Genomic DNA, 19,262 nt, shown 5'->3' on the forward strand with positions numbered 1-19,262 from the left:
CAGTTTTACAAGTTGATGATGAGCTATAAGATGCCTCATCCAATTTTCTTTGTCAGCCAACCATCTTAACACTCCCCTTATCCATTGCTCTCATAATCACCTCACAAAAAAGAATATCCCATGTTCACCCTTTTATTATCTCTCTACTTTGGCAAACTTAGAGCACTCCACAAGCCATCACAAACAGGTAAAAACCCAATCTTTTTAGTTCTTTCTTTTCCAAAATTTTGTATAAAACTTGTTACAACTTCATTTTTTTTTTATTTTTTTTGTATAGGTTGGTGGTCAGAAAACAATGGCAACAATGACAACATTCTCTGCAGCAACAGTAAGTTCACCAGCCATTATAGGCACAGGGGGGAAATCTTCCCAGAAAAGAACCAAAGTGAAGTACATTAGTGGATTGAACTCATTTGGAGGCCTAAAGGCAAATAACCATGTTGCCTCATTAGGCCTCCCTGTTTGCACTGAACAATCTTTTGCAAAGATTGTTAGCTCATTGAAAACTGGACCATCACAAGCTAAAGGTGGAGCTTTGTCTGCTTCTTGCAATGCTGCTCTTGAGATTTTCAGGATTGCTTCCGTTATTAATGGCTTGGTTCTTGTTGGAGTTGCTGTTGGATTCGTACTTCTCCGAATTGAAGCTAGTGTTGAGGAAGCTGAATAAAACTTTGGTCTGTTAACATTCTCTTTTTCGTGCATCAAGATTCAGTTTCTGTTTAATTCTCTGTTTTCATGTAGAATTGATTTGTTTTGATATATATATGTTAAACTAATAAAATACCATGAGTTTCCCCTAGAAACTTTTACCCTCTTAATGTACAATCATTATCTTCTTTTTAAGTGTTATCTATGTCTGACAAGATTTTAGCCAATGGGGCTATGCACCATATTCAGAATACCATATATCTAGCTAACTTATTATAAGAATGGAATTGAATCCCCTGTTATAGGATGAAACTCTAATTTTACTTCAAGATTGAGGAAAATTGGACAAATCATTTTTGAAAGGTTCACCAAATTGCAAGAAGGCGGGGGTTTTAATTTGGTTGCGTGTCACAAAACTGATGAAAAATCAGATATTTTATAGTTTTTGGTTGCTTGACAGGTATAAGAAGCTGCAATTATACATTTTGATATATATATATATATATATATATATATATGGCATAAAGCTGTATGTAATCCAAAGTTACAACAAGGTAACAAGTTATTCTAATAACCATCTTGTATCACTTCACAGTTCACATTATTAATTCTAATACTCCACAGAAAGCTAGTAGTAAACTTGGTCTATGATGAGAAACTTATCAGCATTCTTCTAAGTTTGGCTTTTGGGAAGATCCCATCTTTTATGCCAAAAGATAGATACTCTTGGTCGTTGACTGCCAGCTATTTCCTCGACAGTTAAAGGAAGCCATATATATCTAGACTCACGCAAATCATTTGGATTCCAGCGATCTGCCATGAAAATAAATGAACCAGGAGAAATGGGGTGCACGTATGTGCTCTGAGCAAAGAATGTGGTGACTCGAAAAACTTTGTTTGCACCTATACATGGGTTGCCTATAGTCTCCCATGGTCCCATAATTGATTCAGCCACATGAGCCAGTGCCTCATTTGGTGCCCAACCACTGCACCCTGATGTAATCATGTAGTAAGTTCCCCGATGCTTGAACAAAGCCGGGGCCTCCCTATACTGCCCCACGAGAACCCTTGACATAACATTAGTAACATCCACATAATCTTGATCAAGGAGACCAATATGAAGCTCTCTGTTGTGAACGGAAGAGTAGATTACATATGCCTTCCCATCATCATCTCTGAACAAAGTCATATCCCTGCTTTCAAAATCATGAGGCCTTTTACTATATAGATATCGAAAAGGACCAGTAGGGGAATTGCTTATAGCAATGCCAACGGACGCTTTAGTATAATTTCCATCATCAATGTGCATCCACATTACATATTTACCTGTCTTCTCATTATAGATCACTTTAGGCCTCTCTAACACTTTAGACTTATGAAGGTCATGAGCCTCATTATGTTCATCAGCGGCTAGTACAATGCCCTCATTCTTCCAAGTCCACAGATCCTTAGAAGAGTAGCACCCAACTCCAATGACGTCTACCCGAGCCACATTTTTGCCAGGAGCTCGATAAGTAGGACCATTCTTGTACTCGCCATACCAATAATACATTCTTGATCTTTCGTCATAAAGAATTCCACCACCATGAGCTTGAATAGGGTGTCCATCAGTATCTAGCCAAATTCTCCCAGGGTAATAGTAAAAGCTGTCATCTTTAGTATTCTTTCTAGGGTCTATACTAGTTCTCTTGTCAGGAAAGAAATTGTGCCTGAGTTTAGAAGACTTATCAAGAAATTCATCAATTAGCATGTTGGCTTCTGAGGATTGGCTTCCTCTTGGCTGAGGTATTTGGATCTCCTCCAACTCTTCATATCCTACTTGGATCTGCACTTCTTGAATACCTTTGTAACCACCCAAAGATGAGAAATGAAGCAAAATAAAGAACCCCACCAAGCTACAAATTAACAAAGGGTATGAGCATCTGCTTCTTGAGGAAAATCTAGTCATAGTCAGAAATATCAGAGTTGTTCTGTCAGAATAATCTTTACTCTTTACATAGAGCTCATTTCAGGCCAAAAAAAGTAAAAAAAAGGGAACCCATTGGAGTAAAGATGGGGTAAAAGAAGAGAACTTTTTTATAGTATTTCCTGGATCTCGAGGCAAAAACAACTTGAACCTTAAGATTCTATTGATTCTGCTATCTTCATGCCCTGTATACAGCCTTTTTTCTTTATTGAGCTTCCTCTTGCCATTGTCTTTGTTAGTTTCTGCTCGAGTTGGTTCAATATCAAATTAAGGGACATTTGGACCTGTCAGTTGGAAAAAGAATACATCAAAACGGGATTCTTGCTAGGTATTTGGCCACTTTCGATGCCTTTATGACCTTTTTTTGGGATTCATTTGCTTTTTTCTTAAGATAAAGTTTGGCCAAAAACCAACTCTGACTTTCTGGAGTAAGGTCGTACACTGGACAAGACCAACTTTAATGTTTGTTTATTCGATCAATGGGCTGTAATAACGCTCAATACAAGAATACTCCACATGGGCTGTCCAAACAAAAAAAGCATTACTTCAGGCTTCTATTCGTTTGAGACTTGAGAAGTACTAAGCCAGGCTTACAAATGGAATCCAAGGTTGTCGATAGCAATTATACAAAACAGTTACAAGCATGTTTCTCCTGCATCATGTCGATCCTTTATAATTATACCACCTTTGCATTCAAGACTCAAAACAGATTTGTGTTTATCTGTAATCTGATGAATGATAAAGTTCTTTTATTGGATGCTAATTGATAAATGTCACAAGGCCACTGCATTGCTGTATTATAAAATTAAAATTAGCAAATTACTTGAACAAAATGACAAAAGTGGAATTTCATCAAAGCAGGAAAAGAGACACAAAAAAGGATTCATTTTTTAAAGAGAGAATCCTCCTCCTTTTTATATCTCATGCTACAGAGAAATAAAGGTTCCAGGTAACAAATAAAAGCTGTCTAATACAAGTCAAAATGAAACTTTTCCACAGCTCTTAGATATACAGTAATGTTCCAACCAATGGTGCAGCTGAAACGCGCAAGATTTTAACCTCACTCAGCACAGCCCACCCTTGAGCAGCTTAAACTGACAGCAACTTCATAGAGTATCAATGAACATATCCGGACTGTTTAGAGAAAACAAGCCAACTATATAAGATGAACTTAGGAAAGTCAAATATTATTGGTCAGACATATCCTAGTATCAGAGATTAGAATGTTTGACCATCCTAGTCTCTTTCTGCCCAAAAGCTATGGGACAATGAACCAATGCGCGTCCGGCTATGTAGCCTGTCATGCCAATCTGATCAGAAAATGTGAAAATGCAAGCCACTCAGGAAGGATGTACCACAACAGTGTGAATATTTCAGTTTCAGCAGTATTTCAAGCCACACGAGTCCCTTTTTTATCCAAAGAATCACTAAGGAGTTGTCAGCATTATGGAAATGACAACTGCCATCACGCCCTTGATATTAATACAAATCTCTCCCCTATTTTCCCTTATAAGCATCATTAAGCACAATAGACACCATCCTTGCCTTGGAGTTCTCTATCTGTATGTATAAACAAACACCAAGAAAAGATACAGTGAAGAATAGCCTCTAGATCAGCTGCAAACAGCAACCTGACAAGATACCTTATGATGGGTCTTTTCTTCCCAAGAAACTATCAACATCGCCAATCCCTTCAATCAAAGCAAGATAAGTGCTATCATCAGGTGTAATACCTTTACTAACCATTTCTTTGAGAAGTTCCTCAGCAAGTACACCTTCCTGCTTTTTGCATAAACCTTGTATGAGAGCATTGTAAGTGAGAAGAGTGGGGTTAAAACCTGCACTTAACATCTCATCACGAACTCTGAATGCATCATCCATGTCACCTCTCCTACTATACCCACTGATTAGAGTGTTATAGCTGATATGATCAGGTTTAATTCCTCTTCCGTTCATCTCTTCAAGAAGATTACCAGCTTCTTCAATTTTACCCTCTGTACAATACCCTTGCATTAGAGTATTGTAGGTAACTTCATCAGGCTGAACATTCATTTTATCCATTTCCTTCAATATATCAAAAGCACGCTCGACGTTACCATTGGCACAGTGACCATCAATAAATGCATTGAACATAATTAGATCTGGAAATATCCCTTTCCGCAATAATTCAACAACCAAATCATCTGCCTCTTTCATCCTATTCCTTTTGCCCAAGACTTTGATAAGTGATGTATAAGTGACAACCGTTGGTTGAAGACCCCTACTCAACATTTCATCATAGAACTTAAATGCCTTCTTTGCATTTCCCTCCCTGCAATAGGCATTGATCAATATGTTATATGTAATACCATCAGGAAGTACTCTCTTCTCCGACATATCTTTCACCAAATCATCAGTTTCTGTCATTCTTCCATCAAGAAACAATGCATGGATCAACAAGTTATAGGTAGCAACACTTGGCACGATGCCAATCTTAACCATCTCATCCCTATAAAAGAACGCCTTTTCTAGATCCCCTCTATTGCAGCATGAATCTATCAGAGTATTGTAAGTCACAGCTGTAGGGATCAACCTGAACGAATTCATTTTCTCTAACAAGGAAGACACCTCATTTTCCCTCCCTTCCTTCACCAACCCTCTAATTAACGAATTAAACGTATACGAATCAGGCTCAATTCCTTTTCCTATCATTGTCTCAAAAATCTTATTAGCTCCTTCAAAATCCCCCTTCAAACAATAACCATTAATCACAGTATTATACGATATTAAATTCGGCTTAACTCCCAAACACTGCATATATTCAATGAACTCCTTTGCTTTCTTCAACTTTCCTTCTCTACACAAAACATTTATCATTATATTAAACGTACATACAGTCGAATTAATCTTCATCCTAAACATCTCAGCATAAACAATCCAGGCCAAATGGGTCCTATTCAATTTCAAAAAAAGACTCAACAAATCATTACAAGTCTCAAGCTTTGGCATAATTCCCTTCTGTCTCATCAAATAAAAACACTTTAACGCGTCGTCGCCTTTCTTTAACTCACAATAAGCCCTTACAAGCAAATCCAACACAATTGAACTCTTTATTTCCAACTTTCCACGAGCACTCAAAAGCCCATTGAAAATCTCATTGTTCGACGCGATACGAGCATTGATCACTTGTTTGAGAAGATGTGTGGCTTGTTTAGGTGAAGGGAGACGAGAGAGTATGGAAATGGCAAGCGAATAACAGGTAATGTCTAGGCAATTGGGGTTGACATTTTCAATGAAAGTGAGTATTTTGTCTGGAGATGAACGGAGGTTTGGAAGGGTGGATGAGATTAAGGTGGGGTTTAGTTTGCCTGTAAGATGTTTGATGAAATGCCACTGAGAAGAAGTGACTGATTCTTGGAGGACTTGAGCTGTAATGGGAATTGTAGGAGAAGAGGATGTTTTGGATTTGGAGAGAGTGAGTGTAGAGAAATGAGGGAGTGAGATTGAAGAAAGCTTGGAGCTTTTGAGAGCTTCCACACTTCTCATGTCGCTGATGCCGTCTGTATCACTCTGCCAAGTTTTTTCCTTCCAGTAAAAGAAGCTCAACTCTTAGGAGCCTTTTGCACACTGTTTCAAATCACGTTTAGGCATGTAATTTAGATATTTTTAATTATATTTTTTTTTATAGATATAAAAATTTCACAAGTTGTGAAAAATATTAAAATATTCTTACTTCTTATACAATCTTACTAAATGAGAAAGTCATAGTTCATACAAAATTAATACGCCACCAAAAGGCTTTTCTTAAATATACAATAATAATTGATCAAACTTTTGTTTAATAAAAATGAAATTTAACATGTATAATAATGTAACTATTTTTTAATATAATCCTCCCATATGGTAGACATAATAAAGGTTGGTGGAAGTTAATGAGGTGGTTAAATGATTGGTAGGAATAATTGTTAAAAATATTTACCAATCTATGGGTCTTGTTTTATAAAATATAAACTTATGGGTCAAGTTTTATAGTATTGAAACTTTTTAAAACTATGAAATGAAATGTATGTCCAAATACTAATTTCATCTCATAATTTTAAATTATGATTTCAAACTGCATGTTGAAACGCCTACTTGGTCAAAGGACTAGAAAAAAAATTCAACTATAATATATTACATCAAGTTTGATGACAAACATAGTAATATATTGCATCAAGTTCAATTAATTCTTTTATGTTCTCTATAATTCATCTTTTACCTTATTCAATCAACGACATAAGATTGTAGTCTCGTCCTAATATATGTGGTTTCATCATTAATTTATCCTTAAAAAAGACATTTTCTTATAGTTAAAAAATAATTTAATTTTAAATTTTTCATTTTACCATTAGTAAGGTAATATAGAGTCAGAGAAATATTTACGACTTATTTTAAACTATAATTTTTGTTTAGAAAAAACGTTCTTTTGTATCCTTGAAGATGTTGCATAAATTGAATCGGAGGAAATAGTAAACAAAGTTCATTTTGTAAAACAATGCAAAAAATAGAAGGTCGGAAAGGAGGAAGAGGACGGTTGTGGATGAAATTGGAAAATAAAAAATTATGATAAATTTTTAAAATAACAAATAATTTATTTAGTAATTTGTAAGTTTGCTCACATTGTCGATTTCAAGTCCAAAAAAAAAAGGCCTATACTAAATTGGCAATGGTGTAAATCTGCCATTCCATAATAAATCCTCATAATACAGATTTTATTGAAATGTTTTCACTTACATAACATAAAGTTATTGTTATCAAAAATAGAAAAAACACTCCCAATTAGCCTTCGGTTACCAATTACGTGTCTTTTTTGTAATTTGTTATTGATAAATGTTACATAATGCTCTGTTATACAAGAATTAATTGGCTTTTTATGCATTAAACATTAATCTCAACTAAATATTAGAACTGATGAATACAAATAAACTTGTAACTATATTTTACTTGGGCACTTAAAGGAATTTTAAGATTCTTCTTAAAAATAATGATAACATTTCAATGAAATTTGTTACTATTTCAACACCGCCTATAAACATGCTGAAGTGGTAATTTATAATGTTCAGGGTCACATTGTACATTTTCTCTAAGTTACTAGACGGCCTATGTCCTGTTAGGATTTGAACCGACCTTTGTAAGCAGGTTCCCAGGAAAGATTGGAGGGTCACAGCTGGACCACTTAAATACCAACCTCCTTAGACAGAACCTACTTACGCCGTGATGTAAGCGAAGAATAAATAGCACACACAGATTTATAGTGGTTCACCCTCAATGTGAGAGCTACGTCCACGTTGCTGCTGCAGATCTTATTAAAGAAGAAATATTACAAGTGTTTACAACACTCAACCTCACAACCCCAATCCCAATTACACTCAAGAATTTTACCACAGAAAATTCTCTCAAAGACCTTCTCTTACTTAGGCCTTTCACTAAGAGTATTTCTCTTAGATTTTTCTCTCTTTGGGATGTGTTGTCTTCTTCAATTTGGTGTGTTTACAAATGAACCATAAGCTACCTATTTATAGGAATGAATTTCCTATGATGAGGTAAGCGCTTACATCACGACTATCATGAGGTAAGCGCTTACATCACGACTATGTGAACAAAAGAATTGACTTGTTTGGCCAATTCCACACCTAACAAATCTCCCACTTGAAGACTAATTTTAATTTGTCTTCACACTTTGATCGATGCAGCAGCTCTTTCCTACTTTCATACTTCGTGCAGGCCAACTGAAGTTGAGCATAGCTTCAGTTTGTCTATCGTCACTGCCTTTGTCAGCATGTCTGCTGGATTCTGACTCCCTGCGATCTTCTCAAGCACTAGCGCTCCATCTTCCAAAGCTGATCTAATGAAATGGTACCGGAGTTGTATGTGCTTCGTTCGAGCATGGTAAACCGGGTTCTTTGCCAAATGAATGGCGCTTTGGCTATCACAATATAGCACACTTCCCTCGTGGTCCTGATCCAATTCCCGTAGAAAAGATTGTAGCCACATCATTTCCTTTGTGGCCTCCGTCACAGCAACGTACTCACCCTCACAACTAGAGAGAGCTACTATCTTTCTGCTATCAATATCACCACCGTTGTCAGCATTAACATACCCTTGCAATCCTGTTTTTGATTTTCGGAAATACAGAGCTGAACTCGAGCTGCCTTTCAGATATCTGAATATCCACTTCACAGCCTCCCAGTGTTGCTTTCCCGGATTGCTCATAAATCGGCTGACAACTCCCACTGCATGTGCAATGTCTGGCCTTGTACATATCATTGCATACATAAGACTACCGATTGCAGATGCATAAGGTATCTTGTCCATCTGCTTCTTCTCATCCTCGGTTGTCGGCGACTGATCCTTTGACAGCCGAAAGTGTCCAGCCAAGGGAGTGCTGACTGGCTTGGCATCATGCATGTTAAACCTTTTGATAACTTTCCTCACATATTCTTCTTGTGAGAGTTTGATGCCCTCCTTGCTTCGGTCGATTCTCATCCCAAGGATTTGCTTTGCAGCTCCCAAATCCTTCATTGCAAACTCTTCCGATAACCCTTTTTTCAACCGATCAATCTCCTGTAGGTTTGCTCCTACGATTAGCATGTCGTCGACATAGAGTAGCAGTATCATGTACGAGTCTTCAAATTTTTTGAAGTAACAGCAGTGATCTGCCTCGCACCTTGAAAAATCAGCTTTCTTCATAAAGCTGTCAAACTTTAAATACCACTGTCTTGGAGCCTGTTTTAGTCCGTACAGACTCTTTTGAAGTTTGCACACCAGATTCTCCTTTCCTTTGATTTTGAATCCCTCCGGCTGTCGCATGTAGATTTCCTCGTCTAGATCACCGTGAAGAAATGCAGTTTTCACGTCCATCTGTTGCAGATGTAGATTTTCCTTTGCTACCAGCCCAAGAACAGTTCTGATAGTCACCATCTTGACTACAGGAGAGAAGATCTCCGTATAGTCGATGCCTTCTTTCTGTTGAAATCCCTTTGCAACCAGTCTTGCTTTATAACGCTTGCTTCCATTGGGTTCTTCCTTTATCCGATAAACCCATTTGTTTTGCAATGCCTTCTTATCCTTTGGCAACTCGGATAATTCCCATGTATGATTTGCCGATAGTGAATCCATCTCATCCTTCATTGCCAGCTCCCACTTAGTCGATTCATCGACTTGCATTGCTTCTTCATAACATTCCGGCTCCCCTCTATCAGTGAGTAGAATGTAGTTGAGGGATGGAGAGTACCTGTGAAGCGGCTTCCTGATCCTGGATGATCTACGCAGTTCTGTGATTGGCGTCTGTTCATTTGTTTCAGAATCAGCACCTTCTCGGATTGTTTGGTCCTCTGCCTCGGCTGTACCTGGCTGCGGCTCAGGTGTCGGGAAGTCCCTCAAATCGACTATTTCCGATTCCTTGTCCTGACATTCTGAATTTTTTTGCAACTTGTCTTTGTACAGCACCTCTTCGTTGAAGACAACATTCCTGCTTCGGATGATCTTCCGATTTTGTTCATCCCAAAATCGGTAACCAAGCTCGGTATCACCATAGCCAATAAAGTAACACTTCTTTGATTTTGGATCAAGCTTGCTTCTAGCCGTATCATCATTATGAACATATGATAAGCAACCGAACACTTTCAGAAATAAAAGATTTACCTTCTTGCCACTCCAGACTTCTTCTGGAATTCTGAAATCCAAGGGAACTGACGGTCCTCGGTTAATTAAGAAGGTCGCGGTATTGACTGCATCTGCCCAGAATGTCTTAGGCAGTCCAGAGTGTATTCTCATACTCCGAGCACGCTCGTTCAACGTTCGGTTCATTCTTTCGGCTATTCCATTTTGTTGCGGCGTTCCAGGAATAGTCTTCATCATCTTGATCCCATTATCGGCACAGTACTGTTTGAAATCACCATCAGTGTATTCTCCGCCGTTGTCGGACCTCAAACACTTCAACTTGAGGTTTGTTTCATTCTCAACCATGGCTTTCCATCTTTTGAATACACTAAATACATCGGATTTATTTTTCATAAAATAAACCCATACCTTCCTGGTTGAATCATCAATGAAGGTCACGTAGTAGTGTGATCCTTCAAGAGAGGGGACAGTGGTAGGTCCCCACACGTTTGTGTGCACCAATTCCAGCTTCTCGACCTTCAACTCCCTGCCTGTATTTGAGAAGCTTACTCGCTTTTGTTTTCCGAGAATGCAGCTCTCACACGTATGAAGGTCCACCGTCTTCAGCTCCGGAATTAAGCCATTTGTCACCAACAACTTCATCCCCTTCTGGATGATATGCCCCAGCCGACAATGCCACAAATCTGTCTTCTTTGTGTTGTCAACCACAGCAACAATATCACGACAGCTATCCGTCATGTAGAGAGTGCCAATCTTCTTTCCTCGGCCAACTACCATAGCACCTTTCGCCACCTTCCAAGACCCATTACCAAAGTTGAGATCATATCCCTCATCATCAAGCTGACCTACTGAAATCAGGTTTCGCATCAGCTTTGAAACATGTCTAACTTTTGTAATCTTCCACGAGGATCCATTTGACATCTTCAAATTAATGTCTCCCGTGCCAACAACGTCTAGCGGCTCTCCATCGGCTAAATAAACTTTGCCGAGATTCCCAGCCACGTAGTTTGTCATTATATCATGATGTGAGGTGGTATGAAAGGACGCTCCTGAGTTAAGCACCCAAGAGTCTATCGGGCTGTCAACCGATAGCAACAACGCATCGCCAATGTCTTCCGTAGCAGCGTTGATTCCAGCCCCCTTGTTGTCCTCCTTCTTTGGCGCCCTGCAGTTCTTCTTGAAGTGACCTGGTTTTCCACAGTTCCAACACTCATGTGTTCGTCCTGGTCTGGATTGACCCCTGCCATTCCTTGACTTCGATCTGCCCCTATTTCGGTTGTAGTTTCTGTCATAATTTCTGCTTCTGTTTTCAACATTAAAAGCAGAACTCGTCGATGCCTCTCCCGAATCTATCCTGCGCACCTCCTCAGCAAGGATACGATCCCTAACATCGTTGAACTTTAGTTTGTCACTGCCGACAGAATTACTAACCGCTGCTCTCATTGGCTCCCAGCTATTTGGTAGGGATGCCAACAAAATTAGAGCTTGCACTTCATCATCGAAGTCAATTTTTACCGATGACAATTGATTTACAATGGTATTGAATTCATTTATGTGTGCAGCAACATGAGCATTTTCCATCATCTTTAGATGAAATAGTTTCTTCATGAGAAATACCTTATTACTTGCCGAAGGTTTCTCATACATGTCAGACAATACCTTCATCATATCTGCGGTGGTCTTCTCCTTTGCCACGCGTTGAGCAACGTTCTTCGACAGCGTCAGTCGAATGACTCCCAGAACTTGTCTGTCGAGGAGATTCCAATCTGCTTGTTTCATCTCCTCTGGTTTCGGACTCAGAGGTTCATAAAGCTTTCTGCCATATAAATAATCTTCAATTTGCATTCTCCAGAACGCAAAGTCTGTACCATCGAATTTACCGATGCCGTGCGTCGTACCATCTTCGCCTCCCATCGTTTCTAAATCACAACACAACCTGTTGCTCTGATACCAGTTGTTAGGATTTGAATCCCAAATCCGACCTTTGTAAGCAGGTTCCCAGGAAAGATTGGAGGGTTACAGCTGGACCACTTAAATACCAACCTCCTTAGACAGAACCTACTTACGCCGTGATGTAAGCGAAGAATAAATAGCACACATAGATTTATAGTGGTTCACCCTCAATGTGAGAGCTACGTCCACGTTGCTGCTGCAGATCTTATTAAAGAAGAAATATTACAAGTGTTTACAACACTCAACCTCACAACCCCAATCCCAATTACACTCAAGAATTTTACCACAGAAAATTCTCTCAAAGACCTTCTCTTACTTAGGCCTTTCACTAAGAGTATTTCTCTTAGATTTTTCTCTCTTTGCGATGTGTTGTCTTCTTCAATTTGGTGTGTTTACAAATGAACCATAAGCTACCTATTTATAGGAATGAATTTCCTATGATGAGGTAAGCGCTTACATCACGACTATCATGAGGTAAGCGCTTACATCACGACTATGTGAACAAAAGAATTTACTTGTTTGGCCAATTCCACACCTAACAGTGCTGCGCACGGGCCCAACAGTTTAGATTATAGTGCATCTATGTGTATGTAGTTATTTTTGAATTATATTGTAGTTTGTACTCCGTATCTAAAATTTTATTATATTAATGTTTGCTACGAATACAAAATCGGAAAATTTATTAATATTTTTTAAAAGAGAAGACTTGTTTAAAAGGAAACTATTTTCCTCTCTTTGAGATAAAACAATAGCAATATTTAAGCATCAGTTGATACTTTCAATTTTAATTCGATTAATTTAGAGGTGTAAAATACTTATTATTTTTTATCAAATTTTGATTTGGATAATTCTAATTCAAATAATTAAATTAATTTTACATGTTTAAAACGAAACAAAGTAGAAATTGATTTTCTATTTAAACAAAGAAATACTATTTTTTAATTTTGGGTAAATATTCTCGGTTTAGCTCATTTTACTTGTCATGTTGTCTTTTGCATGGTTTTTTAAGAAAACGTCGATTAGAATTATAATTTGACTAATTTACCTTATTCATTATTTGATCTCCATTTGATATATTTTTTTACGACATTAATTTCTTTTCACATTTATTAGAGTAAGAATAAAAATAAAAAAGTAATTAAATTCTATCTTATTTTAAAATATAAATATTTTAAGTATATTTATTTTAGTGAACATAACAAATAAATGACATGGCGGAATAACAAATACAACAGTTTAATACCTAGATTAGATCTCAGACTAATATAAAAAAATAAAAATAAAAACTGTATCGTTTGACTGCTTAACTTTTTGAAGAAAAGCAATTTCATTTGCTCCCACTAATGGATTGATATGCACGTGGCAATGAATCCATCATTATTGACTTAATGAGATACTTTGAAAATTACATGAATATTGTTTGATTTTTTAATATGGAATGCACTTTTTTTTTTACATTATTAATTTGCACTATTTTTATGCATATATATACTATGTTCAAAACACGATTAATATAACATTGTAGTTTGTACTCCGTATTTAAAACTTTAGTATATTAGCGTTTACTACGAATACAAAGTCTGCACTTTTTTTTTACATTATTTTTTTTAATATGGGGTTCACTTTTTTTTTTTTTATATTGCTTGATTTTATTAATATGGGGTCCACTTTTTTTTTTACAGTGAGTTTGGAGATGGTGGGTTTCATTTTATTTTTATTTTATATTGCTTGATGTTGTTTAGTATGAGGTCCACCCTTTATGGGGTGCACTTTTTTTTTTTTTAACATTATTAGTTTGTACTATGGTTTCAGAAGAGGTAGGGGTAGGCCAAAGAAATATTGGGGAAAGGTGATTAGACAGGACATGACGCAGTTACAGCTTACCGAGGACATGACCTTAGATAGGAAGGTGTGGAGGACCCACATTAGGGTAGAAGGCTAGTATATAAGTCTCGTTATCTTTCCTTATTAGTAGGCGCATTAGCGCATTATAATTTCTTGTGCTTTGATTTATGTTATTATTTGCTACTTTCTGTACTTTGATTACTCTATTTTATCTGTGCCGCTTTCGTGATTTGCATTTCCATATCGCTTTGAATTCCTTGATTATCCTGTTTTACTGTGTCGCTTGCATTATTTCATTGCAATATCGTTTTAAATCTTTTAACCTTATCTGACCCCCTTTTTATGCTTCTATTGAGCCGAGGGTCTCTCTGAAACAGCCATCCTACCTTGGTAGGAGTAAGGTCTGCGTACATTATACCCTCCCCAGACCCCAAGATGTGGGATTTCACTGGGCTGTTGTTGTTGTTGTTGTAGTTTGTACTATTTTTATGCATATAATATATATACATATATTATGTTCAAAACACGATTAATATAACATTGTATTTTGTGCTCCGTATCTAAAACTTTATTATATTAGTGTTTGCTGTGAATACAAAGCCAACACTCTTTTTTTTAACATTATATTTTTTTTAATATGGGGTTCACTTTTTTTTTTTTTTTTGATATTGCTTGATTTTGATAATATAGGGTTCACTTTTTTTTTCTCATGAGTTTGGAGATGGTGAGTTCCACTTTTTTTATTTTTTATTTTTTATTGCTCGGTGTTATTTAGTATGGGGCCCACCCTTTTTTTAAGGGACAACGGATGACGAAGCATGGGTCTAAACCCATGCTTTATATAATTTCTTCTTTTTTTATTTTTATTTTTTATATTGCTTGGTGTTGTTTAGTATGGGGCCCACCTTTTTGGACATTATTAGTTTGCACTATTTTTATGCATATAATATATATATATACTATGTTCAAAACATGATTGATATAAAATTGTAATTTGTGCTCCGTATCTAAAACTTTATTATATTAGTGTTTGCTACGAATACAAAGTCTGCACTTTTCTTTTTTGACATTGTTTATTTTTTTAATATGGGATTCACTTTTTTTTACATTATTAGTTTGCACTATTTTTATGCATATTTATATATATATATATATATATATATATATATACTATGTTCAAAACATGATTGATATAACATTGTAATTTGTGCTCCGTATCTAAAATTTTATTATATTAGTGTTTGCTACGAATACAAAGTCTGCACTTTATTTTTTTGACATTATTTATTTTTTTAATATGGGATTCACTTTTTATTTTTATTTTATTTATTGCTTGATTTTGTCAATATGGGATACTCTGTTCAAAACACGATTAATATAATATTGTAGTTTGTGCTCACGTGACAATGAATCCATCATTATTGACTTAATGAGATACTTTAAAAATTACATGAATATTGTTTGATTTTTTAATACGAGGTGCACTTTTTTTTATAGACCTATTTAATATGGGGCTCAATTTTTTTTTTTTTTTAATATTAGTTGTTTTATTACTATTAAGAAGAGGAGTGGGAATCACTTTTTTTTATGAGCCGCAACGGACGACGAAAAAGTGATTTTAATAGTAGTAAAGTAAAGTAAAGTAATTAAAAGGGACATCAGATGCAATTTTACTAGTCTTTAAAACCCAATCAACTTCAACGACCAGACTTGATAACCTCGCCCAAATACCCGAACAGAAAACCCTAACCTCGAAATAAACCCTAATCTCCGAGGATGTCGTACGATGACGTGGAGATTGAGGACATGGAGTGGAACAATGAGCTTCAAGCTTTTACATATCCTTGTCCATGCGGTGACTTGTTTCAGATCACAAAGGAAGAGTTGAAGATTGGTGAAGAAATCGCTCGATGCCCTAGTTGTTCCCTTTATATTACTGTTATTTATAATCTCGAAGATTTCCTCGGAGAATCCAAGAAACATGTTGAGCCTTCGAAACAGCAGCCTGTTGCTGTCGCTTGAGAAACTTAAAGTTTCCATTTTTTTTTTTCCTTTTCCCGATATAGGTTTTTTTTTCATAATCAATTTAAGATTTTGGTATTATATTGTAATATGTAGTGATTCGAGCTGGCAAAGCTTTGACTCTGAGAGTGAGAGTTGGCATCAATCTCACGCCTTGTCATACTTGCCTGAAATTTTGATGTATTCAGAAAGAAGAATTACCGGTTTTGTTTGAAGTTTGTCATCTTTGGATTATGAATTATATTAGCATTGCAATAAATTAGTACGTGGTTATGTATGTTCTTTCTGCTCTTTGATTGCTTGTGCAGAGTTAACAACTGTAGTCCCACAAGTGGAGTCTTGGGGAGGGCTTGTGCAACAGCACAACATAGTTGATTACTCATGTGCAGAGTTAACAATTATGTAGGCGCAATAACTTCACTACAACGCTCAATTCTTTACCCTCCTAACTCTCTCCTCATCACTCACTCCGCTTCCTTTCTTGCTCAAGGCTTCTCTCAACTCCTCTCCGATAAGTATGCTCTTATTCCCTCCTTCACTTGTTTTTATATATGCACCCCATGTGTTCGATGAAATGTCCCATAGAATGGATATAGAGGTTTCTTGTAGTAAACCCAAACTAGTTCTGTTATTGAGTGGTCATTGATAATTTGGTGTTGCAATTACCTAGTTACAGTTTTCTCTCGCTTGTTCTTATATATGCACGCCATGTATTCGATGAAATGTCCCATAGAATAGACTTGAATGGGTATAGAAGATTCATGTAGTTAATCCCAAGTAGTTTTGTGATTTAGTGGTCATTGATAATTTGGTATTGGAATTAGCTAGTTACAGTTTTCTTTCACTTGTTTCGCCATGTGTTCAATGAATGTCTGTAGTTTCCTACATTCTTTACTATCTGAATTGTTGAAAAAAAAAAGTAATTCAAAGTTGTAGGAAACCAAAATTAGTTAGTATTTGGTATTTTAATTCACGTCTATAGGAATAAGTTTTCCGGTTTGTATATTATTATAAATAGGGGTGGTGCTAGCTATTTTCATATTGTGGAGAATTCTAGAGCAGACATTCAAAGATTTATGAGGTTCTAAATAAATAGTTTCCTTCAAGAATAAAATAGGCTTTAATGGGTATAGAGAATCACTCCAACTAGCTTTTTGATTTAGTGGTCATTGATTGATTATTCTTTAATGGGCTTTACAATTTAATATTGGAACTTATCTAGTCACAGTTTCGGGGCAACATTGATGTTTTTGGAGAAAGTTAATTTGCTCTTTGCCATCATTATTCTTATATATGCACCCCCTGTTTCTACTAAATGTCCCACAATTTCCTACATTATGTAGTATTGGAATAAAATAGGCTTGAATGTATATAGAGTAGTCTATGTAGTTCACCCCAGTTAGTTTTCTGATTGAGTGGTCATTGATTGATTATTCTTGAATGGGTTTTACAATTTGGTATTGGAATTTATCTACTCACAGTTTCAGGCAATTGTATATTTGTATGCCTTATTATTTGGTGGTAATTTGTGCTGTCAATAGCTGTATAGCAGATGCCTTATTTAAGAACTTCAGTTTGTTGATATAATAAAGACGACTATGGACCAATAATAAGGATGAAAAGTATCAAGTTGAGAGAGCTCGAATGGAGGATTGAAAGTCCTACCTTTACTGGTCATCGATGTCTATTCTTAAAATTGATTACAGTAAAGCCCTTAGTGAAGTACAAGAGGATTTATTTATGTTCTTTTATTCCATTTAAAAATAAAAAAAGAATTGCAGGAGAACAAGCCACATTTGTTATTCTGACTTAGCCATATCATCCAATTGTTCCCTGGAAGTCTTCTTTTTGTGAAATGATTTTTCCCCTTTTCCCTTTTTCCTGCCTTTTTTTTTTTTTATAGTTTTGTGCTCTATGCGGTGTTGTGGTAAGGGTCAATTGGAAACAACCTCTCTACTCCACAAAGGTAGGGGTAAGGTCTGCGTACAACCTACCGTCCCTAGACCCTACTTGTGGGATTACATTGGGTATGTTGTTGTTATTACAGTTTCAAATGTGGATGTATTTGGTGAAAGTTAATTTGCTCTTTGCCATCTTTATTGTTTTGGTATGTTATGTTTTGATCACACACCATTAAATTGGCAGCCTACTTAACTTAATGTGATCTTGCATCAATTCTTTTAATAATTGCAACCATTAATTATGAAAACATCTGATGAAGATTTCTATTTGGCATAAAAATTGCTGCTCAGGTCATATTCAGTGCGCCAGGCAGCAGCTACTGCTTATGGTGCTTTGTGTTCTGTATTATGTTTAATCTCGATAGCTCCAAATGGAAGGCAGAACCATGTCATTCTTGGCAGGTTGCTTTGTTAACACTCTTGCTGGTGCATGGTGAGCAATACATGAAGCTGCCAGATATTGTATTACTACTCGTCTTCAGACGAACCTTGGTGGTCCAACTCAAACTTTTGCAGCATTGGAGCGCATGCTTTTTGACGTTGCTCATGCCCTGCAGCTTGATGCTGATCAAAGTGATGGAAACTTAAATATTATTGGTTCTTATGCTCACTTGTTACCTATGAGATTGCTGCTTGATTTTGTAGAGGCTCTTAAGAAAAATGTATACAATGCATATGAAGGATCAACTGTTTTACCCAGTGCTTCTAGGCAAAGTTCCTTGTTCTTTCGGGCAAATAAGAAGGTTTGTGAGGAGTGGTTTTCTCGGATAAGTGAGCCTATGATTAATGCAGGATTGGCACTCCAATGTCATGATGCTACGATTTATTATTGCGCGTTGCGCTTGGAGGAGCTAAGGAGCCTTGTGGTTTCAGCTATCAAAGACAAGTCGAGAGTGCTAATGGCCTAAAATATCCACAATGTCAGAGTCAGGTATGCTACAGATATCTCGAGGGTTTTACGGCACATGTGTTTGGCTTTCTGTAAAACTCATGAGCCAGAGGCATTAATTGTATCCAAAATTTGGCAACAGTAGTTTTCTCTCCCTTGTTTACTGATGAAACCAGAGTTTAGATGATAATGGAATAATTGGACATTTTTCATGCATTACTGGGCTTCTATATCAAGCTGGAGGTCAGCATGAAAAAGCTGAGGCTCACTTTATTCATCTGTTTCAGACTGAGGACTCACTCACTTCTATGGGTTCTGATGGTGTTCAGTTTTCGAT

At 36.6% G+C, this 19,262-nt stretch overlaps 4 protein-coding genes across 4 annotated transcripts; 2 read left to right on the top strand and 2 right to left on the bottom strand.

Moving 5' to 3' along the window:
* The first annotated feature begins 33 nt into the window (after positions 1-33).
* LOC132599111 (uncharacterized) lies at positions 34-803 on the top strand. The gene is made up of 2 exons (XM_060312330.1): positions 34-187; positions 278-803. The coding sequence occupies exon 2, from the start codon at positions 296-298 to the stop codon at positions 665-667; it is 372 nt and encodes a 123-aa protein (XP_060168313.1). The 5' UTR covers positions 34-187; positions 278-295; the 3' UTR covers positions 668-803.
* Positions 645-3,228, bottom strand: LOC132599109 (uncharacterized). Its single transcript, XM_060312327.1, has one exon. It carries the CDS (start codon positions 2,594-2,596, stop codon positions 1,322-1,324), a length of 1,275 nt encoding a protein of 424 aa, XP_060168310.1. The 5' UTR covers positions 2,597-3,228; the 3' UTR covers positions 645-1,321.
* Positions 3,229-3,482: 254 nt separating this feature from the next.
* On the bottom strand, positions 3,483-6,210 carry LOC132599112 (pentatricopeptide repeat-containing protein At2g15630, mitochondrial). Its single transcript, XM_060312331.1, has one exon. The coding sequence runs from the start codon at positions 6,137-6,139 to the stop codon at positions 4,259-4,261; it is 1,881 nt and encodes a 626-aa protein (XP_060168314.1). The 5' UTR covers positions 6,140-6,210; the 3' UTR covers positions 3,483-4,258.
* A 9,495-nt stretch (positions 6,211-15,705) lies between these two features.
* LOC132599113 (diphthamide biosynthesis protein 3) lies at positions 15,706-16,352 on the top strand. The gene has a single exon (XM_060312332.1). It carries the CDS (start codon positions 15,830-15,832, stop codon positions 16,073-16,075), a length of 246 nt encoding a protein of 81 aa, XP_060168315.1. The 5' UTR covers positions 15,706-15,829; the 3' UTR covers positions 16,076-16,352.
* The last annotated feature ends 2,910 nt before the right edge of the window (positions 16,353-19,262 follow it).

The sequence above is a fragment of the Lycium barbarum genome, chromosome 6 (assembly GCF_019175385.1).
Source record: "Lycium barbarum isolate Lr01 chromosome 6, ASM1917538v2, whole genome shotgun sequence".
In the NCBI taxonomy this organism is placed as follows: domain Eukaryota; kingdom Viridiplantae; phylum Streptophyta; class Magnoliopsida; order Solanales; family Solanaceae; genus Lycium; species Lycium barbarum.